Source organism: Emydura macquarii, unplaced genomic scaffold (genome assembly GCF_026122565.2).
Source record: "Emydura macquarii macquarii isolate MOO-44397 ecotype Brisbane River unplaced genomic scaffold, CSIRO-AGI_Emac_v2 contig_3080, whole genome shotgun sequence".
Taxonomy (NCBI): Eukaryota; Metazoa; Chordata; order Testudines; family Chelidae; genus Emydura; species Emydura macquarii.
Window position 1 is genome coordinate 5,187,112 of NW_027133217.1, and position 24,968 is coordinate 5,212,079.

Sequence of the window (24,968 nt, forward strand, 5' to 3'; positions counted from 1 at the left end):
ACGTTGTCTCAAAGTTAACTATAAAACATTTGCTACTACAAACTAGTGCAGTCAGCAAAAGCTGGTATAATATTTTGTGGTCCTCTGGGATGTATAATTGTAAGATCATGATAAAAACATACAAAACAGCATTTGGCAGGTCATTAACAAGGTTCTACAAAGCCATGCTTCCCAAGCCTTTATAGAAAATAAATCATACTATACAAATATCGACTAGCTATGAGCACAAGGGCAGTAAAATAACACCCAAATATAAAAATGTACCTGAGACTGGATTATATTGCTGGAAGCCAAATGCTTCATGCACAGTCAAAAGGAATTATTTTGTACCCAAAGATAATTTATTCTATTGCCATTCTATTTCAGGTTTTAATAAGGCATCTATTGTTGTGATATTTAATGGACAGTCATTTGTTCTCCCTCTCTCTTTTTTTTAATGCAATGAAGTCATTAGGATGATATCCCCCCCTCTGCATAGGAAAGAAGATCTAAGTACCACTTAAGTCCCACAAGATTGGAAAGTATCTTGAAAGCTTATGTAGGACATAAGTGGTGCAAAGGCTTGTGTGCCGGCCCTCTGCACAGAGATGAATTTCACCCTATGCACATAATCATTTCAGTGCATAAGAAGTTGAGTTGTTGGGTAGCTCTTCGCCCCAGTGGGAGACACTGGTGCCGATGGTCAATTCCTTTTCTAGGAAACTCAGGTGAGCCACCTACCATGTTGACCAGTCTCAAAAGTGGCCTACTTTGGACATTAATCATGACATCAGATATTGACTACTGATCTCTCACGAAGGCACCCCCGCAAAGCTGATGCTGCTCATGCAGCCTACTAATCAAGTTGCCTAAAAAATATTTAAGGGACTAATGAAACACACACATTAAGGACTCCTCCTGCACAACACTGAAAAATAACATAGGAGAAGAGATTACCTACATAGGTATTTTACACACACACACAAGCAAATTTCAAAAGTGAAATTAGCTTCTGATCAATGTTCAAGTGCTATAATTTGGGTTTTTTTTTTTTTGTTTCCTATACAACAGATGTGGCTTTACCTTAAGAGGAGAAAGTTGTCACCATCAGCTGTTTGAAAAACCATTGAAAAATCATGCTGAAAGATAAACTAAAAAACCCAAACAAGTAAAGTGCAAAATCAAAACACCTGATTAGGCTAATGATTTCTAGGTTCAGTTTTAGGCTGTTTGCATGTCAGCTAATCCTTAGATACAGTAGATAAATAGAATCTGAATTATCATTTGTTCAGTGTCTTCCTTTATCCTACCATCTGTAAATCAAAGCATCTAACTTTTTTCCGTTTCATGAAGACAAACAGTATCTCCCCATGTATATTAATGTAAAACAAATGTTTCTTCCAAAAAACAAGGGGTAACTTTCTGAATCATTGTTTATTGACGGAGAACTTTAAAAGCTGCTACTGAAGTTTTCAATTTTTCTGGCTTTTCATTAAAGGGTATAGAGAATATAATCAGAATCACTGGGAAATCAACAACACTTGCTCTCAAATGTTATTATCCATTGGAAATTAGAAGCTTCTTCCAAAAGAAACTATTAGAACTTCACTGTATCTGTTTCTTTATGCAGCTGTCCCAGAACCCGCGAGGAATTTTGTAGCTGCATATCTCTAAGACATTGCAATGTACTTGGCTCTACAAAAGTCTCTATTATGCTGTTGCTGGATTCTACCTGCAGCATCCAAACTTCTACAAAACAGATCACATTTGCCTTTGAGCTGAGTAATTATTAAAAGTTTGATAAAGCCAAAATGTTCGGATTAGGTGCTCACTGACTTCAATGTGAGTTGTGGGAACTCAGCATCTCTGAAAAACAGGCCACTTATTTTAGGTGCCTAAATGTGGATTTAGGTGTATAACTTGTATGAAAGATTTGTCTTAAATGCTCTAACAAGAAGCTTTGCACACACAGGTTGGGATCTGGGGGAAAAAAAAAAAAAATCAAGCCAGGTTTTCTGTTTCTTATAAGTAAAGTGCTTTCTGCAGGTACAGTTTAGCTGACATTTTGATCAACATGGCATAAGACAAAAGAGAATCCGGCAGCTCATTCTTCCACAGCTGTATCGATTCTGCTGGCATCTAAGAGTAGTGAGCATTTGTGATGAAAAGCAAGTGGCTGTACAATCTGAACACGCATATAGAACACGGAGATGCCATTTCTACAGTCATTTCCCCAAACCCAGATGCACTAAGCCCAAAATTCCCCCATCCAAAATTGCAGGTTGTGTGCTCAGTATCTGTGCAGGAGCTTTCACATGTCCCCCTCTGCAGTGAAAAGATCCAACAGTGGATTTTCCAGCTCTGCCTTGTGCACACTAGAGCATAGTTTCTCAACCTGTGGTACGTGTACCCCTGCGGGTATACGAGACACAGGCAGGGGGTATGCGGCGAAAAACTCAGTGATGGGAGGTGAGCGGTAGCCACCTACTTCTGAGGAAGCCAGGTTGCAGCCACCTGCTTCCTGCCGGCTCCCGGCTCCCAGCTGGGAGGCAGGCGGCAGCTGCCAGCTTCTGGGGGAGGCAGGCGGCAGCTGCCAGCTTCCTGCCCAGTCCCACCTCCTAGCTGGGAGGTAGACGGCAGCTGCCCCAGTCCTGGGAATCTGGGCGGCAGCCACCGGCTTTTTGGGAAGCCTCCTGTGCCCTGGGAGCTGGGCTCTCAGCTGGGTGGCTGCCACCCGTACCCCGGCTCTGAATCAAGATACAGCCTCCTGCGCCTCAGCATGAAGATGGGCAGCAGCTGCCTGCCGCCTACCCACATCCCCAGGTCCCAGCCTGTGTGGAAGCCTCCTCCACTCCAGCCTGGAGCAGGTGGCAGTCACCCACCTCACGGGCTGGAAGCCAGGAGGCAGCTGCCTGCAACCTGCCCACGTGGCAGCTCCCGTCTATGGCTCAAAGCCCGGTGCCCAGAAAGCCAGGCGGAGAGCCCAGCGGCTTGCCCAGTCCTGGAGCCGGGCTCTGCCCGCAGGCTTACTTGTCAATTTCACTGCTCTAGTTCTGCAGTTTAATTGACAACTATGACAGCCCCAGATTTTACCAGTATAAACATGTTAAGAGGGGCCCACACAGTGTGATTTGCCCCAAGCCTGCACCCCCCTAGGGACGGCCATGGGGAGTGCTGCTATCTACTCTGGTGGGATGCTAGTGCCTGCTCAGACCTCACAAGTTCCTACCTGTGTAAAGAGACCACCAGGTGACCCTGCCATCAGGCCATGGTGATTGGCTGGCATTGACCTTTGCTCCTATATGAAGGAAGGGGAGGAGGAAGGAGGGGAGAAACAGCTGGGGGTTTTGTGATCTGCCACAGCCACACAGCACTGCAGAACTCTCCTGCTTTATGAGAAATACAGTCGTCCAGCGGTAAAGGGGAAAAAGATTGTATTTCTCAGAGTGGAAAATTGAGTGTTGGGGTACTTATTAAAATGTTCAGAAGTTAGGGGTACTTGCTACTTAAAAGGTTGAGAAACACTGCACTAGAGCACAGGGAGGAGAGCTGAGCTGAGTGCAGTAGATGCAGCCCCTGAACAGCTCCCTCCCTTATAAAGCAGAATCACAGCAGAGGTTCTTCACATGCATGAAGGAGGGGATAAAACGTACCCCAACTGAAAATTAGCTGGGTGTGTTCTCATCCTAGCTCTAGGAGATGATTATCCACATCACAAAAATCACCAGGGCTGACACACTCAGCGCTCCCCAATTAACACAAAACCGGAAGAGTAAAGCATAGCAACTTAAAAAAAGGTGTCTGGAATGTAAGTAACATGAATACTGAATGTGAAAATCCTACAGTAAGGTTTCAGACACAGACAATATGAACTATCAGCTACTGTTCAGCTCCAGTTATGCTACCGTACCTGTCTGTTACATCCATATCAGAGTCAATCTTGTTCAGTCCTTTCATGATGTTATCAAACTGTTCACCCTGATACTGGAGCACCTTTGCTGTATCCTCCAAACGTTTCTGGGATGCAGACATTAAGCCAGTCAGTTCCTTCCCTTTTGTCGTCTGCAGAGAATCTGCCTGAGCAGCAGCCCCTGGACGCGACAGCAGCTGCTCCCTCCAGAAGTGCTCAAGAATGTTGAAGACCACATTTCTATTGGGCTGAAGGGAGCTGAACCAGTGCTTGGTATTCTCCTTCTCCAGAATTGTGAGGGAGCTGAATATTAAACTGGAGGACTCCTTCTTGATCTCACTGATGCTGGAAAGATGGAAGCTGACCAGAAGCTCTCCGGTCTTGTCAGCTGTAAATTTCACCGCAATAGGAGTCAGTAAGAGTTTGCCAGAGACCCATCGTTTCTCAGTGGCTAAATAATAGGAACAGGGCCACGCATGGATACATATGTCCTCATTCATTAGCTCGCTGTTAAGGTCCTCTTCTACAGTCACGACAGATCTGTCACCTTCAAAGTGAGAAGAAGAAAAAGAAGTCAACACGGCAGAAAAATACATTTGAGATCATTCTTGTAAGTTAGGGTGCACAGATCAAGGGTGTCCCCATAGGCACCATTCTGGCAGGTAACTGATCTCAGACACCAGCCAGCTTATCTGTGTTGCTCATCTCAGGTATGTAGGTGATCAAGTTTTGGCTGCTGTGAGCTTTAGGGGGTGGAACTTACCACCCCTCCTCTTCCATCTCCAATTTTACCTTGAAAAAATGCCTCTTTTCAAAAAAAAAAAAAAAAAAAAAAAAATGCTATTTTACTATTGTTTCCTCTGAAAGCAACTCCAGCTGCCCCAGCCATTCCTCCCAGTTCCCAAATGATCACATTTCAGTGCAGTGCTTTTATATTGTGTGTTTATGATATTTGAGTCATTAGTATACGGTTGTATTTTGATAATCTGTAGTGCTCCAGGTGCCATGGCTGGGGTGGTGGGGGCAGGTGCTTTATAAACAAATTACTTATATATGCATGCTTTATTCAGCATATTTTTTTTTAAAACCTACCAAAATAGAGTAGTTAGTGAAAAATTTCATCTTTGTAAAAATGGCCCAGGCTTTCATTTGTACGTCCCTTTCCATACACATTCAAGCATACTTTATTGTAAATAACACACAAGATTTAGCTGCCTATTTGCCACCTCTCAGAGTGCTGCCCAGGGGCATTCAAAGGTTAAGAGAAGCAGAAATGATTTCTGTTACTCTAAGCACAAGAGACAACTCATTTGATTTACCAAAAGATACGAATGCAGCCCCGTAACCATTAAATCATAATTCACTGTTTAGCATGAGCATTGCGTGTCTCTTTAAAAAAACTTCTTTGGACAAACATAAGCAAGTGGCCCTACCAGCCTGCTCCTACCACAATGCACATGTGCTGGATAGGGTCTAAACTCATGCCATAGTTTCCTTTATTGTTGACTTAAACATACCGAGCTCAATTGTTCCTATGGCGACTCCTCTGTCCCTAGATCTCTCAGGGCTTGTCTACAATTAAAACTTACAGCAGCATAGCTATATCGTACAGCTGTGCTGCTGTAGGAGAGCTAGAAAGGCCAACCACGCTCAGAGACAGAAAACGGAGAGAAAAGGTGGCTGTGATTAATGGCCATTTGGTTTTAAATTGATCATGTCCGTTTTACCTCTCCCAAAGAAACGGTAGGCATGGAGACCATCCTGTCTCCCAGCTTTTGGTTGCTGCGATAAATCCAAATAGCTGATGAAGCTGCACTTGGGGCTAGTTTACACTTAAAACTTACAGCAGCACAACTGTATCAGTACAGCCGTGACACTGTAAGAGCGCTTGTGTAACCGTGTTATGTCAACGGGAGAGAGCTCTCCTGCCGACACAATAAAACCACCTAAATGAGCAGCAGTACCTATGCCCGCGGGAGAGCCTTTCCCGCCGACATAGCACTGTCCACACAAGCACTTATGCCGGCAAAACTTATGTCGCTCAGGGGGGTGTTTTTTCACAGCCTAAACTTTTTATAAACTGAGTTGGAGTGAACAAGATTCATGTGCTCTGACTGCCAGGATGAGTCATTTAAACAGCTCAGCATCTTTACGGAAGGTCCTAGAACCTGACACCCATTACACAACACATGTGCTTGTCATGAGCATAAAAAAGAATTACTCGCTCTTGATTACATCCACATCTGGCAGGCTTTTTCTGAGTCTGGTCAATAAATAAATGGCAGAAAGTGAATTTTTTCAGAGATGTTATGTTTTCCACAAAACCACAGATGACCATAAGACTAATACAGCCTTTATTATGATGCCTATAATTTATTCTACGCAAAAAAATAAAAAGCCATACTTAAATTTATACTGCTGGACTACAGTAGGCAAGCACATAGCAGAGTTGAGAGGATGCCACTCTGGCCCCTCATAGAGGAGCTCATGACCAGTGGGCAAAGCTGTTAAACAAAATGTGACAGAATGTAGATGCTGTAGCAATTTTGCCCTCTAAATGCACATACGGATTCAAGACAGACAACAGTAAGGGGTAGAAGCGTAGGAAGAGGCTTTGAGGAGACATTAGGAGACCCAACCATGTTCCAATCTGTGTGGAGTAGCACAAAATGATTTAAATTCTGAATTTTGGGCTGTGCTATTATCACTTGACACTACCCAAACTTCATTGGCAATTTATGTCGTCACTTGAGGAACAATAGTATGAATAATCAACAATTTTATGTGGCTATCTGTAAATCCGGCAAGAAAATCTGATTAAATCATAGCCTGAAGAGTGCTTTGTTCATGTCAGAAACTAAACAATGGAATTGTAACTTTAGTGCACACATATTTGGTGGAAAAGGACAGAGGGAGACAAGTATACAGCAACCAAAAAAATACACTTGGACCATCTCCTCTTCCTGTAGTCTGCCCTTGAGACCCACATTGTTCCTCTTTAAATTTCTTTCATTCCCCCAGAATTTTAATGCTCAAATTGTAAGAGTTTGTACATTCCACAAGTGATATAACATCCACATTGCTCATAAGAAGTAACATAAGTAAGAAACACAGGCACTGAATAATAGTGATTTAAATGCTCATGTATTAATTATCTTATTGACGTCTTTGATGCATCATAACAAAAATTACAGATCCTCACTGTTGCAATACAGTCTTAAGGTACTCTGGTACTTTATTTTGCTATAAGCAATGAAAGGTCAGATTATTTACACTGTGGAGCTACCAAAATCAGATTAATCTAGATGGTAATTTATGCTGGCACACTAATGACTAGTTTGACTTCAACTATGATTTGCTTCCCCTTTCGGGAATTTTCAGGAATTCTAATATTAGACAAAAAGTTAACAATCTTCTTGCTTTAAATGTCTTCAGTCTGATACTCCTATGGCCCCCATGCTATGACTAGTCACCAGATCTTGTATATTTAAACACATACATTCATAAACACCTTTGCACTGACATTCCTATCTGTGGATCCAACCTTGCTTACTCACACTATTAGTCACATTTAAATCAACGGGACTATTTCCATAAGGACTACTCACACAGGGCCAGATTCTGACACACCCAAGTTTAGTACCTTACTTCATAGGTAGCCATACTGAAACCAATGTGAGTAAGGGCACCAGAATCCAGCCCAGAGCAGATGTTTGCAAGATGCGTCCCTGGATGTATGTTTAGTATTGTAACTGTTTGCCCTAGCAGGATTACAATCCTACATACACACATATCATGGTATCTCCTTTACAACAACTTCAAGTCACCTATTTTTGGGGCTGAAGACAAAATAAACAAGCAAATCCAGTAAATATAGGCAGTGTTAGCAACATACCAAGGCTGAGAACTAGGAGCAATGAATTCTAGTTAGCTATGCCACCGATTTGCTGTGTGACTTGGACAAGTTGTTAAAACATTTAGCCTCCATTTCTCCACCTATAAATTGGTGATATTTCTCTACTTCACAAGAGTACTGTGAGGCTTAGAAAGAATTATCTCAAGAAATTTTTTACTTACTATTTTTATACCTAATACATTAGATTTATACCTGAAAGATTTGAAGAGAAAAAACAACGTATTTATATCATCTGCTTTTCTAGTTAGTTTACTGTGGGCATGACACCACTTTGTACTTAGTCAATTTTATTGTTTCCTGTGTATAGGCAGTCATTTCTCTCCTCTGTTTGTGAAGGTCTTTCACACAGAAAGATGGATGAGAAAAATAGTTTTAAAAGACAGTGAAGCGTAAAACCACAAAAATTAGCAGGGATACTCCAGAATAGGTACAGCGCCTGACACTAAGGGTTTTGTCAGTATAGTTAAACCAGCAAAACTGTTCAAATGTGGAAGCAGTTATACCAGTATAGAAGTATTTGTACAGGTATAGATTAAGTTGGTTTGGGGAACTGACATAAGATATACCAGTATAAGCACAGTTATATGGTTACAATTATGTCCACACTAGGGCTTATACCAGTATAACTTATGTGGATTCCCTTAAGTTAGTTCAACAAAACAAAAATCCACCCCTAACTTACTGGTATAACTTTTAAGTGTAAACCAGACTTGACTTTTTGAAATTGACTACATTTCAAATTGACTATATACCCTTAATTACAGTCTGAACAATTTAAAGATCAATAAGTGTTTTAGCTTCTCTGTGTTACTATTTATTTAAATAACTGAGATTATTTACCATTCTGGCATTCACCTGCAAGTATTTATTTAAAAAATTAAAACAAATAAAATAGTTACACAGTACTTACCTTCTGCCTCAAGAAACATTAACAATCATATTAGAGACAAGGTAGGTGAGGTAATATATTTCATTGAAGCAACTTCTAGAAGATATAACTATATTAATAAAATATATTACTTCACCTACCTTGTGTGTCTAATATTCTGAGACCAACAAAGCTACAACACCACTGCAGTATTGTCAAAATACTTACTGGTAGCCAAACCAGATGAACACATTGTATTGTATCCTAAAACTCACAAGATCCTTAATATATTCCAAAAGCCAACCTAGTTTACTGAAAGAACCCCTGTTAAGTAAGGAGTATAAGCCCCATTTTACAGATGGCATGGAGCCATTAAGAGACTTGCCCAAGATTACATAGGAAGTTTGTGGCAGAGCCTGAAACAGAATCAAGGTTTTCCAACTCCCAGCCCTGTGCCCTATCCAATGGAAAAAGCTGTTTCTCAGATGTCAGGCCCTGTTAGTAATAATGCATCCTCCCACAGTTTGGCAGGACAATTCTTGGCATTCTGTCTAAAGGAATGTAAGGACAGTTTGGAATAAAGCAACTGACTCTAAACTTTTGCCAGATCTCAGACTGGATATGAACCAGTTCTAGGGTTTGAAAAAAAAAAATCCATAAGACCATCCTTCCTCTCATTGTAACAGCCAATAGCTTCTCATCCAAACAACATTTTCTCCCAGATCCTATACATAATTAAACTGAAATCTCTGATGCAACCTAAACTATGGTCTTGCAACCATGCCACCATAATTGGAATAATAAATATTATAAACCAAGTTATTTACCTCCAGTTGCCATCTTTGCAAGTTTGTCCTTTGTATTCAAGACGGGGGTTTTGTTTATTTCCTCTTTCTATTTCTTAATGACTAAGTAAAAAACAAATGAACTGTGGAAAGGGCAAAAGCCTACTTACTACATCTGATACCAAAAAGAAAAAATCTAATGATAAAGAATAAAGATACTAGTAAAATTTAACTCTTGACATAAGGCAGACATCTGACAAAACTCCTCTCTCTCTCCAGCAGAATAAAACAATTAACTACTGGGAATTTGTGTATGCTATGTACTCTTTGGTCATATGTCTTTTGACTCACTGAGGGATATACATTCTTTACCTTGATAGTCAGTTTCTCTCTGTGTCTGAGGACAGAATACACAAGCAAGATCTATTACTAATTATGAGTTCAGAAATTGTAATTTCCCACAGCTATTGCATATGCATTTTTCACCACAATATGCTTAATAATCATCTTAGTTATATAATAGGCTTTTTTGTCTCAGAGGATCCCAAAGTGCTGTAGAAATTTAAATGGTACATAAACTAGTCAGGAATCACTTCATTCAACAATGAAGCCACCAATGGCACAGATCGTGGCAACTATTTAATAGCACACAATACTACACAACAGTTGAAGCCAAGACTTCAAGTAGCCTGATTAGCATAGAGTGACAGACCTGCTTCCCCTCCCAATTATGCCTCCCCACCACCACCAAAAAAAAGAGAGCAGGGGATGGAATGCTGGAGGGGAAGCATTAAACATGTATTTAAACATACTGTTCCAGCCATAAACCATGGTTTACAGTGGCTATGCAGGTGGTGAGCTGTAATTACTTCTCCTGGACAGCTAGCTAAGAGCCAGCCAGAGACTCCACTTGGTAGGACCAGAAGCAGCCAAAACAGAGATTGCAGCACTGGGGGAGACTGGGGAAAATGGAGCCTATCCAGAGTCACCCCTTTCCCTAGCACTCCCCCTGCATCCAAAACTGTACAGCAGAGACATCCCCTCCACCCACCCCCCTCTGGAGGACCCTATTACCCAAACAGTGCCTGCCCTCCCTCAACCATGTGGGTTGCAGAGAGGACTCAGGAGCCAACCAGAGACTCCACATGGTATAAGGAGAAACAGCCAAAGAGACCTTTGGACATTCCTGTCAAAAACACCGACTATTCTGACTTACTCTGCCCTGTGCAGAGCGGCTGTTTGCTCCACCCTCTTCTTTCCTCATAGGCCTGGTCTACAGTACTGTGAAAAATGTCACGCCCTGTATGATGTAGTTAAGCCAAACTAAGCCCTGGTGCAGACACTGCTAGGTCAACAGAAGAATTCTTCCGTCAACCTAGCTACCGGCTCTCAGAGAAGTGGATTTACTACAGCCCTTCCCTCACTGTTGTATGTGTTCACATTGCAGCACCACAGCTGTGGCATTTCTAGTGTAGACAAACCCAGTCTCTTCACTTCTGCTTCATTCCATATCTACCCTTCCTACTGTCTTCTCCCCTGTTCCCTTCCCTTTTCTTTCCATATAGCTGATCCCCTTTTAATTAAACCCACTCCACTCCCAAAACCGTGAAACATACATGACATTTGCTGCCTGTGTATTAGATACACCCTTTCCCCATCCTGCGTCTGTGGTCTATTTAGACAATATTGTCTCATTGTTTCCTTGTCCTACTCCATCTATCTATATCCATCTCTTGTCTCTTGTCTTATACTTAGATTGCAAGCTCTTTGAGGCAAGGACTGCCTTTCTGCTCTGTGTTTGTATAGCACCCAGCACAGTGGGGTCCTACACTTTGATTGAGGGTCCTAGGTGCGATAATACAAATAAAAAAAGATAATAAAAATTGCACACAACCTATAATTTTGTTACCATCTCCCTTGCCTTTGCCACTACCGACCTTCGTCTCAGTCGCCAATTGTATCTTGTCTTAGATTGTAAGCAATCTGAGCAGGGACTGTCATTTACTAGGTGTTTGTACATCAGCTGATGCAACAGGACCCTGAACTGTTTGGCATCTAGACCTTACTGCAATATAAATGCAAATAATAATTGGTATAAATTAATTCACCATATAAATCAGAGATGAAAGAAGCCTATTATTTCATCCATTCCATCTTCCAGAGTCGAACTGTGATGGTTTCCTCACACTGTATTTGCTAGTGTCTCGTCAGTCTAGTTTTAAATATCCCAAGCAGTGGGGCTTCTGCTTTTTACTCAAAGAAAATATTACATAGCCTGACTCATCCCATCTGATATTCCAGATGCAAAGCAGCATGCGATCCAGTGGTTAGGAGACCAGACTGGGACCCAAGAGACCTGGATTCTATTACTGGCTCTACCACCGAGATAACTGTGTAGCCTTAGGCATGTCCCTTAACCTCTCTGTGACTCAGCTGCTCCTGAGGTGATGGGGATGAGGTAATTTTCCCTCTTTTGCAAAATGCATTGAGATCATTACCTGAGAGGCATTATGTAAGTGACAAGAGTAACTAAGCGTTCCCAGTCTGTGACATCATGCGTTTACATACACTGTTACACCACTCTGTAAACTCCTGCATAGCGTAGGGTCCGCTTTCAATGTGCCTTGCCCCACCATCCCCAGCATCAGAGCATCCCACTCGTCCTTCTCCCATTCGAGGTCTTTCTGGGCAATTCTTCCTTCCCCCCAGAATGAGCTGCATTGATGACTATAATCTTCAATGGCCAGCTCGTATTTCTAACCTCTCTTGGTACCGATCTTTTGTTTCTGGCATCACTGGCCTTTGAAGTCTTGGCCCAGGTTAGTATCATGGACGGACTATTCTGAAATGCTTTATACTGTCAGCCTGCCTCCAGCAGGAGACCCTCCCCCCCCCGCCTAGAGAGCCCATCCCCCCGCAACGTAAGGGGCCCGCCACACCCCGCACCCCGTCTAGGGGCCCGCCGCACCCCACAGGAGTCCCCCCTCCCCCACCGCCTGGGGGGCCCGCCGCACCCCACAGGAGTCCCCCCTCCCCCACCACCTGGGGGGCCCGCCGCACCCCACAGGAGTCCCCCCTCCCCCACCACCTGGGGGGCCCGCCGCACCCCACAGGAGTCCCCCCTCCCCCACCGCCTGGGGGGCCCGCCGCACCCCGCTTCGTGCGCTCCCCCCTTCCCCTCTGACGGGGCGGACGGACAGACGGACGGACAGACAGCGCCACCGGCCAGTGTGCCGTAGGGGGAGGGGCACAGAGCCGGGGGCGCGCACACAGACACACGCCCCTCCCCCACGCAAAGGGCCGGAGCGACTCACCTGCCTCCCGCCAGGGGGTCGGGACGCGGGGAAGGGGCGGGGCCGGGCCGGGCCGGGCCGCTCAGCGTCAACGGCCTCCGCCTCTCCGCCGCCCGCTCCCATTGGCCGAGCCAGGCCCTTGGGTCCTCCCCGATTCCTCTCTCCCCGAGAACGGGCAGCCCCGCACGCCGGGTTCCGGCCTCCGCGAGACCCACTCGCCCGGCGCAGGCGCAGCCCGGATACACCCCACCCCACCCCCTGCGCGGGGCTCCCCTCGCCGTGCCCGCACCTAAGGGCAGGGACCGCGTGGCGGGCGTCCGTCACTGTGCGCGCGTGCGTCGCCATAAGGCGTCCGGGTAGCGGCGAGCCCAGGGTACGTCATCGCCGGCCGGGCCCCTCCCAACCCAACCCCCCCCCCATAGGGGGGTGGCCGCATCCTCACCCCCCATAGTGGGGAGCCCAGACTCCCCAACTCTGCCGACAACGGGGGGGCAGACCCTCCTTCCCTCTCAGAGCTCCTTTTACCTTCCCAATAGCCGGGCCCCCCCCGGAGTCCCCTCCTCCCCCCCCCCTCGATAGCAGGGGCCTGGAGCCCCTCACTTCCCGTCTGCTGGGGTCTGGGGCCCCGGGGTGAGTTTCAGGCTTGTGTTGAGAGGTTGGGGTTGAGGGGTTCACTGGGGGGGGGATGGGCCCGATCGCCTGCCTTCGTCCCCTCTCCCCCCCCCGCCATCGCCGCTGCCCCTCCCTCTTACCTCTCCACCGAGCTCGTTATTTTTTAATGAGCGGGAGCTGCCTGGGGCCCGCCCGTCTGCTGCAGCAGCCGGTCTGGTGCAGGGTGTGTGGAATAAAGGCAGGAGCCCAGCTCGATTCCTGCAGGGCCTAGGCTTGTAAAAAAAAACAAACCCCTGCTTCGTGTTTTCTGCCTGCAGTCTGATCCCCTTAGAGCCGGACGCATTTTATGTTCCTGTTTGCTTGCAAAAGAAGCTTCTCTTTGCGTTCACAGATTTGGGGAGAGAGGGAACCCCACTGAAATGAACATGTCTGCTGTTTATTTCTAGAAACAGGCAAGTGGCCGTTCTGGCCTGTGACCCATGGAGAACGCCAAGCAAAAGCACGGGAACAATTTAAGATGAACTAGACTGTTTAAGATGTAACTAGACTATCTGCCCTTGACATGAAAGAGATCTGCAGAGGATTGTTCCTGGGACTTGTTTGGAATGTCGCCATTCGATCAAGTGACCATCAACATTAAAGAGCATTGAAGGACGTTACTAGCCCTATCTGGTGAAACACAGATGGGAAGAACAAGGCTTTTCCTGCAAGATTTTATTTATATTTTGAACCTGGACATTTTTAAACTGAGAGTTAATTTTCATAGATTTGAAAGATCCACTCGGATTAATGCACAGCTGTTTATTTTAGCCTAACTAAATATTGTCTGATCAGCACCTTCTCGACTAAGGACCAGGAAAGTTATATGGTCTGAATGGACAGAGCAGCATTTGCCTGTTCCACTGCATTCTTTCATGATTACAGCAGCGCATCTCATGGTGCAGTCTGCCTGCCCCAGGGACACGTTGACTATATTGAAAAGATAGAATCGTTCAGTTACTCCGATTTTTTCAGGGACTATCTGATTCCCAACCACCCCTGTGTTTTCTCAGCTAAATTCACTGAAGGCTGGGGTAGCAGGAGGAATTGGGTGACTCAGGATGGGAAGCCTAACTTTGATTACCTACTGCAGAATTTTGGTAAGTGATAAAGTTTTTAATGTGTCCTTTAATATGAATGGTAAAAGTTAAAATTATTTTAATGACAGAGCCTCTAGCCAGTGACAAATATCTTCTGAGCATCAGCCTCTCAATTAGTACATTAATTTATAAGAATATATAAAAATGGTCCATCTAGCCCAGTATCCCATCTTCAGAGAGTGGCTGGGGCCAGATGCTTCAGTGGGAATGAACAGAACAAGACAGTTATCGAGTGATCTGTCCTCTGTTGCCAGTCTTAGCATCTGGTAGTCAGAGGTTTAGAGACATTCAGAGTATGGGGTTGCATCCCTGACCATCTTGGCTAACAGCCATTGATGGACCTATCCTCCATTAATTTATCTAATTCCTTTTTGAGCCCAGTTATACTGTTGGTATCCCTTGGCAATGAGTTCCACAGGTTGACTGTGTTATGTGAAGAAGTACTTCCTCATGTTTGTTTTGAACCTGCTGCCTATTAATTTCATTGGGTGACCCCTCGTTCTTGTGTTATGTGAATGGGTAAATAACACTTCCCACTCCTCCATTTTCTACCCACATTTGTACTTTTTCCCCTTCACCCTACTCAAAGCTTTCATTTAGTCTAAGAATAAAAATAAATCTGAAATAATTTAGGGCCCTATCATGCAAACTTACACTCCTTAACTTTATACATGTGAAGTAATCTCAGGCACATGCTCAAGTGTTTGTAGGATTAGGGTCTATATTGGGTGGATAAGAGAGGAACAGGTTTTAGCTATTCTGGAATATCTAAACCTCTCTCTTTATGCTTTGAGAGATTCAGAGTTTTGGATATAGCCCATATCCCCTTCCCGATGCAGTTTGCTTTGATGCAATTTGTGGTGGTGTCGTTACTGCACACTTCATTCAATTAACACTTCCATAAATCATGTTATGAATAATGCTGATGTGAGGTTTAGTGGAGGTATCAAGAAAGTGACACTGGCTGGAGACCATGTCTTCATATGTGTTTGTACAGCACCTAGCACAATGGGCCCCAGATACTAGATGCTAACATAACATAAATATGGAAGGATTACAGTTTTGGCATCCGTTATTCTGCTCCCCAATGGGCTCAAAAAGTTTATATTTCAGGGAAGGCTGTAGTACCTGTTGCCAACTGTGATGTCAAGGAATACAATTCTAATCCAAAGGAACAGATCCCTCTCAAGGAGTACATAAATTATTGGAAAGAATACATTAAAAAAAACTACCATTCACCCCGGGGGTGTCTTTACCTCAAAGATTGGCACTTGTCCAGGTAAGAGAACACTTTGGAATCCTCAGCATGCCATAAAATGGGGGTGAACTGCTGCTAAAACATGACACTGATCTTTCATTTCCTGATTATTTAACTGAAGACAGCTGTCCACTGAAATACTTTTCTTGTACTGAACTGATCCAAATGTGCGACACTCCAAAGAGTTCTTAAACATTTTCATAGTATGGACCACATCTACTTAGGGAGACTGTCTCCTGGGCACCTTCTCTCTCACTCACAATACTTCTTGTGATCATGCAATATCCCACTGGCAGCAGCCTGGATAATATGTTGGCTCTTGCCTTAGCCCTTGATTAGTGAGGTAAAAATCTTACCATTTTGAATTGTGTTTAGTGCAATAAGCACTCTTTCCTTTTTTAAATAAGAGTAAACCATGAAGACTTTTTTGCTTTTAATTTAATCTCCTCCCATCTTGGTCTGTTCCTCTCTCTCCATGCACAACCTTCCCTGCTCCTTCTCCTTCCCTGTGCATGATGCGTCTGGATGCATGCCTAGATGTGTCCTCAACTTCTTGTGCTGCCCAGCCATCTAGTGCTCCTATCCCTCTGCTCTTGCTTCTCATCTTCCCTGAATGGCTGCCACTTATGGCTGGCAGCTCTGCCGCTGATGAAGTTTGCTACGAGTGAGTTCTGTTTCTCCATCCGGGTGACAGTGACTTTGAACAGAGGCATCTATGGAAAGAGGACCCTGCCTAGGTCTGTTTTTACACACATCTGGACTTTACTTTGCCATGAAGAGCCTGGATGCCTGTAGAAGCAGCTGGAAATGAGGCAGCATCATAACATCAGTCAAATCTCCTCAGACCACACTTGGAGAACTACTGCCAAATGCTATTGAAAAGCCTACAATCCAGCTTTGGCTTTTTTGAATCTGTTAACCAAGTGGGGCGACTAAGTAGGCATGCAGATTTCTTATTGGAATGGACTTTGGTTTACTAAGAGGAATGTAGTTAACCTTCACAGCTCTTCCGTGAGGTGGGAAAACACTGTTGCATCCATTTGCAGCTCTATGGGCTCGATTCACAATGGGGATGTAAGTATAACTGCCACTTTAGATGCCTAAGTCCAACATTTAGATACTACTGGCATTCACAAAATCACGGCTGAGCTGTCACCTAGCACTGTAGGTGCCTAAAGTCCATAGGCACCTAAGTTTCCACAAGTGAAGTTCCCCTAGGTCACATTCTGCTCAGCATTTCATACTGGCTAGATTAGGTGGCCCCCTGCCCAGCATGCTGACTTCTGAGAATCCCCTTTTTTGAAGTGCCTGGCTCTTCTCATACATTGTATAGGCGCCTGGGCACCTGAGGCAGGGTTGTGAATTCCCCTAGGCAGCAGGGTGCCTAAAAGTTAGGTGTTACAGAGTGTTGTGAATCTAGCTCCAGGAGGTTTAAGTCGTTTGTAGAAGATGACATGGCAAGGCAGTAATGGCCTAGATGAGACACCACTCCAGTCACCTGACCAACCTCTGCCGCTCAGCTTTGGAAAACTGAGATTATGAATTAATGTTTTTTTTTCCTCTGAAACCTTTTTGCAATACTTCTTTTTAAGGGCTTTCCCAGAGCAAGATGTTTATACAACCCCTGTCTATTTCACTTCTGACTGGCTGAATGAATACTGGGATGCCATAGGCATGGATGATTATCGATTTGTCTACATGGGACCTAAGGGTTCATGGTAAAGTAACGTGGGTTTTCTTTTTATTCCTATGCCCTATTTTAAACAATTATTAGCATGACAGTAATACCCAGAGCCGTCAATCAGGACCAAGTCCCTATTGTGCCAGGTGCCACACAAGTATAATGTAAGGCAGCCCTTTCCACCGAGAAACAAGCAGTCTAAATAGGGACAAGATGCGACAAATAGGTATAAAACACAACAGGGGATGGGGAAGAGAGAAGGCGGCAGTGATGATGGTCCTAGAAACATTGAGGTTGCATGTATTAGCGAAGTGTACAGTAAATACGGCGATATGACATTGCTTGATGGCAGTGTTCTGTCCAACGTCTCTCGCAATGATTCGAGTCATAAAACCCATAGAGTGAGCTGGGAAAGGGGAGCAGCCTGGCCAATGCAGGTCCCCATCCTACATCCTTAATAGGAAGAATCCTTGGGGAGATGGGCCCAAGTATGGACTGCAGAATCTGACCTAAAGGTTGCAATCAAGGCTAGTAAGGGAAACACAGAGGTTAGAACTAGTCACTCACATTAGGCTCTCTAGTTCAGTATATCCAGGCAGAAGAAAACAGGAGAGAGAATTTGTGTATATTACTTAGATTGTAACTGTGTTTGTATAGCACCTAGGACAATGGGGTGCTGTTCCATGACTGGGGGTTCTAGGCACTACAGTAATATAAATAATTAATAATAATTGAACTCAAGTCATTTTAATGAAAGCATGGTGTGTTAAGCGTCACTGGAGCTCCTTTATTTAGAGTAGTGAAGCAATCTTAGGTTCTTTAAACCTGCACTGCCAGCTGCAGCCTCATGGGGGCGCAAATTAGTTAAGTAAGCTCTTTGAGATGGAAATCATTAAGGCCCAGAGCCACAAAGGTTTTTAGGCTCCTAACTTCCATTATAATCAGTGGGACTCTACATACCTTTGTGGCTCTGAGGCTGAGTCGAAAATATTGTCATTCACTGGCCCTTTCAGTCTAAGCTTCAGCCCAAACTGCAGAACCTGCTGCCTTTAAAGTGTGAGGTTCAGACTGAAAATGACTATTTTGGCAGAGAGAAATGGGGGTTGGGTGGCAGGGTGTTCCTGACACCCCATCCCCTCCACACACACCCCAGTTTATTAATAGGGTGCCTTCTTGGCCCTTAACACAAGACAATTGAAAACAGACTGAAATTCTCCCTTCATTTTCACTTCAGCCATGCCTGCACAGCTCAGATTGATTTGGGTGGATATATTTGAAGCCAAAAAATGCCCAGAGTCTTAATGTTAATTGTTTTGTCCTTGTTTGCAGTGTATTTGCCTTTTGCTACACACATGCTTAACCTTTGACTTGGTCCACAGGACTCCTTTTCATGCCGACGTCTTCCGCTCCTACAGCTGGTCTGCCAATATCTGCGGGAAAAAGAAATGGCTGCTCTATCCCCCTAGGCAGGAGGAGTACCTTAGAGATCGCCATGGTAACTTGCCCTTTGACATCACTGTGCCTGATCTTCAGGACAGCAGCCTTTATCCACGCTATGCCCAAAGCGGTCCCCCTTTTGAAATCATCCAGGAAGCAGGGGAAATAGTCTTCATTCCGAGTGGATGGCACCATCAGGTGTACAACCTGGTAAGATAATTGACAACTAAGGTTTATATCAGCTGACTTCCTAAAAGCCATCTCAAAAGTTGCCCTAAGTAGCCTTCTTTACAGGTGACGGTCAAGATCCCTGGGAAATACACTCTCAGAACAATGGCAGTGTATGACCCCAATTGTTACAGGGTCAGTGTTATATTCGAAGCAGCCGTTTTGCTGAAAAGTGACTCGTGTAACACCAACAGCATGGAATTCCAACCTATAGAGACCAATGTCTAGATGTAGTCACAAGATCATCAATATACTTATACATTAGAAGCAAGAGGAAGACCAAGGACAGGGTAGGCCCATTATTACTGAGGAGGGAAAGACAACAGAAAATGCAGCAATGGCCGCAGTGTTAAATGCCTTTTTTGTATCAATTTTCACCAAAAGGATTAGCAGTGATCGGATGACTAACACATTTCTGTGATTTATTAGCAGATCAAAAGGTTTTAAGTAAGCAGGAAAGTTTTGCTGAGTTCTTAGCTAATTCTAAAGCAGGAAAGAAACCAGTTTACAATTTCTCAGTGCGTTCCCATACTGTCCTGTCACAGGTTGCATTTCTCAACCCTGGCCACTGCTGAGAAAAAACTCCAAAGTTGGACCAAGGCAGCCTAGTTTAGGTTTTGCAAAACCTTGGCCTTTGAATTTTGCAAAATCAAGAGATAGGGGGTATATTAGCTCTCTCTTCTGTTTAATCCACATCACCAAAACTTCACCTAAAAATGTAATTCTGGTTTTGGCCCCTCTTTAGAAATGACAGCTTCAGCTGAGGCAAAACCTGCAAAATATAAGGAGTGATCAGGGAAAATCAGACTAGGTGTTTGGTAGCAGTAGAGAGAGAGTCCCAGACTCTCAAAAGGTATTTAGCTATTGATTTCAATAGAAGTTAGGAGCCTAAATACCTTTGAGGATCTGGATCGAAGTTCATAAGAACAAGCTTATATAAGACTTTAAGTAACCAAGACCCCAATCCTGCAGTCTCATGCCTATGAGGATCCACTTGCAGAAGAGAGGCCCAGGAGGGTAGTTTTGAATGGGATCCTGAAATAAATTGGGTGGGGACCAGTAACAGTAGATCTGTGTGAGGTTTGGTTTGAAATGCATTTCATAGTTGGGTGCTTGGTGCACCTCAAAATCTCTGATGCCACTAGAGGTTCAAGTTCTCTTACAGGCAGATGCCTTTGGGGTTAGAGTCAATTCAATCATTTCTGTGCAATACGTAGAGCCCTACAAATCTGCAAATATCTGCTTTATATCTGTGGACCATTTTTGCGGCTCAAGGATCAGATGTGGATGGTCACAGATTCCATGACCTCTGTAACTTCTAGGGCAGGGCTGGAGTAGCTGTCAGACCAGGCCCCTGCCTGAACAGCAGATTGGCGGTCCAACCCCTCACACTGGGCTGGCTGCCAATCAGCTGTTGGGAGCTGCAGGGGAGAGGGAATCAGGGGTTCAGTGGCACCAGACCAAATGGCTGATCAGCGTGAGGGCTCACCTCTTCAGTGACACGGGCCAAACAACTGATCAGCGGGGGAAGGGCTGGCTGCCAATCAGCTGTTGGGAGCTGCAGGGGAGAGGGAATCAGGGGTTCAGTGGCACCAGACCAAATGGCTGATCAGCGTGAGGGCTCACCTCTTCAGTGACACGGGCCAAACAACTGATCAGCGGGGGAAGGGCTGGCCGCCAGCAGCTGATTGGCGGCTTGGGGCTGCCGCCGCCACTGTGGATGCAGATATCCATTAAAGGTGGAGAGTGGGTCGGATAAAAGTTTATTCCCCGAGTCAGATGCGGAGCCACATAGGGCTCTAGCTATATGCACCGTATTTATGTTTCAACTAAGCAAGATAAAACAATGTCCCAAATGATCAGTCTCTGCTGTAGTTATATTGAAGTTTCAGCAGGAAATAACCCTCTCCCATTTTTTTTATATAGCAAAAGGTGTTTCTTACCACTTGATTATGTAGAATACTAAACAAAATAGATAATTCTCATCAATGGCCTGCATTAGTGGGGAAAGGAGTGGATGACACAAGGGGAATCTCAAACATCCAACTTACACTGTCCCATGCAGTGTGTCTTTCAACATCAGCACTGCAGCTAGTTAAAGTCTGTATGTTTAAAGTGTAGATCACTGGTTGTAAATGTGGGCACAACTGCCAGACGTCAAAGAAGAGGAGTGAGGGTTTGATTAGCAGAGGGAGTTAAAAAGACATGGACATTGAAGGATAAGTGAGGCCCAGAGAGGCCTTTACATTCATTGATGGTGAGGAATTTACTCTTGTGTGATGGGTGAGTGATGGGGTCAGAATCATCACACCACATGCTCTCCTAGGCTAAGATGAATAACCAGTTAGGCCCTGGGTTTTCTTCCAGGAGGATACCATTTCCATCAACCACAACTGGGTGAATGGCTGCAACGTGGCTATTATGTGGTGCTTCCTGCAGGATGAATTAGCAGCCGTACAACGGGAAATCAGCGAATGGAGAGATACTATGGAGGACTGGCACCTACAATGCCAGGTATAACACCCAATCAGTTAAAAGATTGTATGATTGTAGCTCCTATATCTGGTGCATTTCAGTGATACAGGACACCAGCCCAGTGAAGCTTTAAGACAGATAGGTCTTTACACTGATCCACAGTGAGAGGTTATGCTTTATTAGAAGCTGGGGCCAAAGAACAGTCCAGTTTGTTAGGTGAGAGATTATTCCTTAAGTCTCTCACTATCTCATTGATGTAACACTCAATGTATATGCTGCTGCTTCTTGTACTTATTTGCTGCCTCAAGCAGATATAGCATGTGTGACTGAAGAAAGTTTGTTTTGTTAATCCACACCCATTAGTTCCATTTCTAGACCTTTCAGTTACCGCTTAAGTTATCTACTTGTTTCATAAAGTTGCTGGGTATAGTATTTCCCTGCATGAGATCGGTCTCTACTGGAAATAATAAAATCTGTCTTACTGAGCTGTGGAAACCCCAGCTCATAGAACTGGTCAAATAAGAGTTTACTGGAAACTGTGGATACCTGGAAGTGTTTTGCTTTGAATGGGGTTAGAGCTGATGGCAACTGCCATTTTGCACCGGGATAACTAACAGACCTGTTTGCTGCTGGGTGCTCTCAAATCTTGTAGGCAGCTGAAAAAGACAGGTGGAAGACATGCCATTAAATAAACTAAATTACAGCTGCCAGTGCTAAGATACCACCACCAAAGGACAGTTCTAACACATGCAGATAATCTGGAGCTGATTAGAAGCAAGAGACCAGGACCACAGAAAATTGACTTATGGTTAGTTGGGACTAGTGAGATTTCCTGTCAATTAATGCATTTAATGTAATGAGGCATTAGAAAATAACACACTTACGGAGAAGAGTTTCCGGACTTGGTAAGGCATCTGCCTTTAACTCTCTTACTGGAGCAGTTAATTAGGAGTCAAAGTTTAATGTGTTTTTTCACCCTTTAGGTAATCATGAAATCATGCACAGGCATAGACTATAAGGAGTTCTACAACTTCCTTAAGGTAATCGCAGAGAATAGGATTTCTGTCTTAAACCACGTTCTAGATGAAGAAGCTTCAGCAAAGGACACTCACCGAGCTGCCGTCTCTGCTTTGGGCATGCTGCATGCAGTGTTTGATTTAAAAAGGACTGTGCAAGTGTTAACATCCTTGAATGCTAATGAGGATTTCAAGAAACTGAACCCTAAATCACTGTCCCCTCCTCCCGAGGCATTACTACACCACTTGAAAGCAGCAATAGACACAGCACTGTTATAGTTCCATATTTATTCCAGTATTTATAAAATGTACCGAGTGCAATCTGGGTGCATGTAAATAAATCAGTCACCATATTTTTCCCATTAGAATTTAAGCACAATGAGCCTTAATATGGATGAGGAGGAAGAGGATCCCGAATCAAGAGAAAAGGCAGGTTAGGAAAGTGAGTATACTACATAAATTTCCTGTTATTAAATTAAAACCACTCTGAAATGGAAGGAAGTCTCCAGCAGCGTTAGAGATTCGATTAGTTCCGGGTAGTAGAATGCAAGCAGCTAAACTGACCAGAGCAGGAAGAAATGACTGTTCTGAAAATCAGCCACGTAGGAAATTCAGCCATTTGAGTTTTCTTGATCACAAAGGCTGAACTTTTGAGATGTACCCTCTCAGTTCCACACACCAAAGCATGTGTATAGCAACACATTCACCTCTGTGCTGAGATCACCAAAGACAGTGAAAAGAGTTTTTGAAAGTTAGGCAAAAATATGGTTAATCATGGAGGTCTGTATGTAGCCTTAAGGTATGTGCTAGTGAAAGCAAAAGTATGAATGCATTAAGAACAATGCTGTTTGGTTCCATAGCACAGCCTATAAACGTAAAGGTAATACACATGGAAATGGACTGCCTGGGACGTGGCCTTACAAGGCTTTTTAGTAAAAATATAAAAAGCACTCCCCTTGGAGTTTGTATGGGTTTGCACTAAGTCTCCTTCCAAACAGCTGGTGTAAAAAGTTTAATTCCAGCCACTAGTGCTTCCATTACGATTATAGTTGAAACTCACTCCTTGACCTATGAGGTGACCAATATGGGTGACTATTTAAAGTTGCTGTTTCTAATATTGCACATTAAAATATTTTAAAATGTCAGCGAACATCTCATTCTTTCAAAGGTTAAAAAAACTAGCCTTCAACATTAGTATGTTACACGTCTTGCATCTGCTATTTAGTAATAGAATTTCTGCACTGCTAAGGGGAAACTCTACCCAATTATACCATCTTCCTTGCAAAGCTCTGAAAATAGTGGGAGAATCTGACTGTTTCCTTTCTTAGATATGAAATATGACTGGAAATTGCACAGGCTTGAAGAGGTTCTGGAAGCCTCTCTTTGGACTGGAAAGTTGCCACTTTTGAGCAATTATGAAACTAGAAAAATTCACAGCCAGCACTGAACAAGTTTCACTTGTTCATACAGGCACGGGCAACTGTTTGTGCCCTTCATTACCTCTGAGGATTCATTTGGCCTGAATGGGATCTCACGGGGTTGGAATTCCATTTCAGTGAAGTCATGCCTGACTTACACTAGCGTGGGAGCACATTTTGATCCATTAAGCAGGCAATCCTGCAGGATACCAGTTACTATCTTAGCTACCAAGCATTCCCCACTCCCACTGAGTGCAGTGGAAGCTGAGCACCTACTACCTCCAAGATCCAAGGAATATATTTGCCAAGTACTTTGGAAAGTAACACTTCAGCAGGAGTACTGATCCTGGCTCCTATTGTCTTGACCTTTGGCTACAGTGGTCTAATTTATAAAAGTTCTTAAACCGCACTCACGGTAGTAGTAGCAGCACCTTCCCATAATGCATTAAGCAACATGACTAAATTCAACTAGCTTCATTTGCTATGGGTTAGGTGTAACCTTGTTACCCTCCTGCCTCCCGAGAGGAAGCAAGCTTTGCTGGTGCTTAATTGGGTGTTAGCTTTGTGACAATACCAGGCTGTGAGCCACCCAAACAATCTGTTGAGGACTGTGCCAGCCCTCACTTTGCTTTGCCCCTTATCCTTAGGCACACCCTGGTTCCCAACCCCGGTTGAAGCATGCCCTGTCACATGGGACTCACAGAAATACCAGCTGTGCTGTGCCCCAGAGGACAGCGTGTACATGAACTTGGTTGATTCAGCTGACGATCAGCTCCTGTATAAATACCACAGCAGTGAGATAGTTACAATGAAAAGAGATTTAGCGGAGGTAAAGATGATTTGATTGTAAGGATAATGGAAGCAAAGGTTGCATAAATTAAATCAGTACATGCTTTCTAGAGACTAAACTTAAATTTAACAGGCTAACAAAAAAGCAGTCTGTTCTTGCAGTC

The 24,968-nt window shown here is 44.0% G+C and overlaps 2 protein-coding genes across 7 annotated transcripts in view; one reads left to right on the plus strand and one right to left on the minus strand.

The window, feature by feature from the left end:
• Window positions 1-12,966, minus strand: part of SNAP47 (synaptosome associated protein 47) — a 55,737-nt gene extending 42,771 nt beyond the window's left edge. For 3 of the 4 annotated variants that reach the window (XM_067530438.1, XM_067530440.1, XM_067530436.1), the window contains exon 1: window positions 3,890-4,584. In XM_067530438.1, coding sequence (XP_067386539.1) covers window positions 3,890-4,485 — 596 coding nt within the window. In that variant the 5' untranslated portion in view covers window positions 4,486-4,584. Of the gene's footprint in view, window positions 1-3,889; window positions 4,585-12,772 lie in introns of those variants that run through there. The other variant, XM_067530439.1, reaches the window with a different exon arrangement.
• Window positions 12,967-13,015: 49 nt separating this feature from the next.
• JMJD4 (jumonji domain containing 4) lies at window positions 13,016-24,188 on the plus strand. Of its 3 annotated transcripts, none has more exons than XM_067530443.1 (7): window positions 13,016-13,124; window positions 13,810-14,502; window positions 15,616-15,781; window positions 17,353-17,478; window positions 18,821-19,088; window positions 21,474-21,620; window positions 22,565-24,188. In XM_067530443.1, the coding sequence occupies exons 2-7, from the start codon at window positions 14,238-14,240 to the stop codon at window positions 22,874-22,876; spliced, it is 1,284 nt and encodes a 427-aa protein (XP_067386544.1). In that variant the 5' UTR covers window positions 13,016-13,124; window positions 13,810-14,237; the 3' UTR covers window positions 22,877-24,188. The 3 variants fall into 3 exon arrangements, with proteins under 3 accessions (XP_067386544.1, XP_067386545.1, XP_067386546.1); XM_067530444.1 differs by having other exon boundaries at window positions 13,070-13,124; window positions 13,755-14,502; XM_067530445.1 differs by lacking the exon at window positions 13,016-13,124 and having other exon boundaries at window positions 13,650-14,502.
• The last annotated feature ends 780 nt before the right edge of the window (window positions 24,189-24,968 follow it).

Bases quoted from the DNA above. Each gene is read 5' to 3' on its own strand.
- JMJD4 (XM_067530443.1), top strand. From the start codon at position 14,238: ATGGACAGAGCAGCATTTGCCTGTTCCACTGCATTCTTTCATGATTAC. The intron at 14,503-15,615 runs GTAAGTGATAAA...TTTATATTTCAG, and splicing joins TTACCTACTGCAGAATTTTG to GGAAGGCTGTAGTACCTGTT. The intron at 21,621-22,564 runs GTATAACACCCA...TTCACCCTTTAG, and splicing joins ACTGGCACCTACAATGCCAG to GTAATCATGAAATCATGCAC.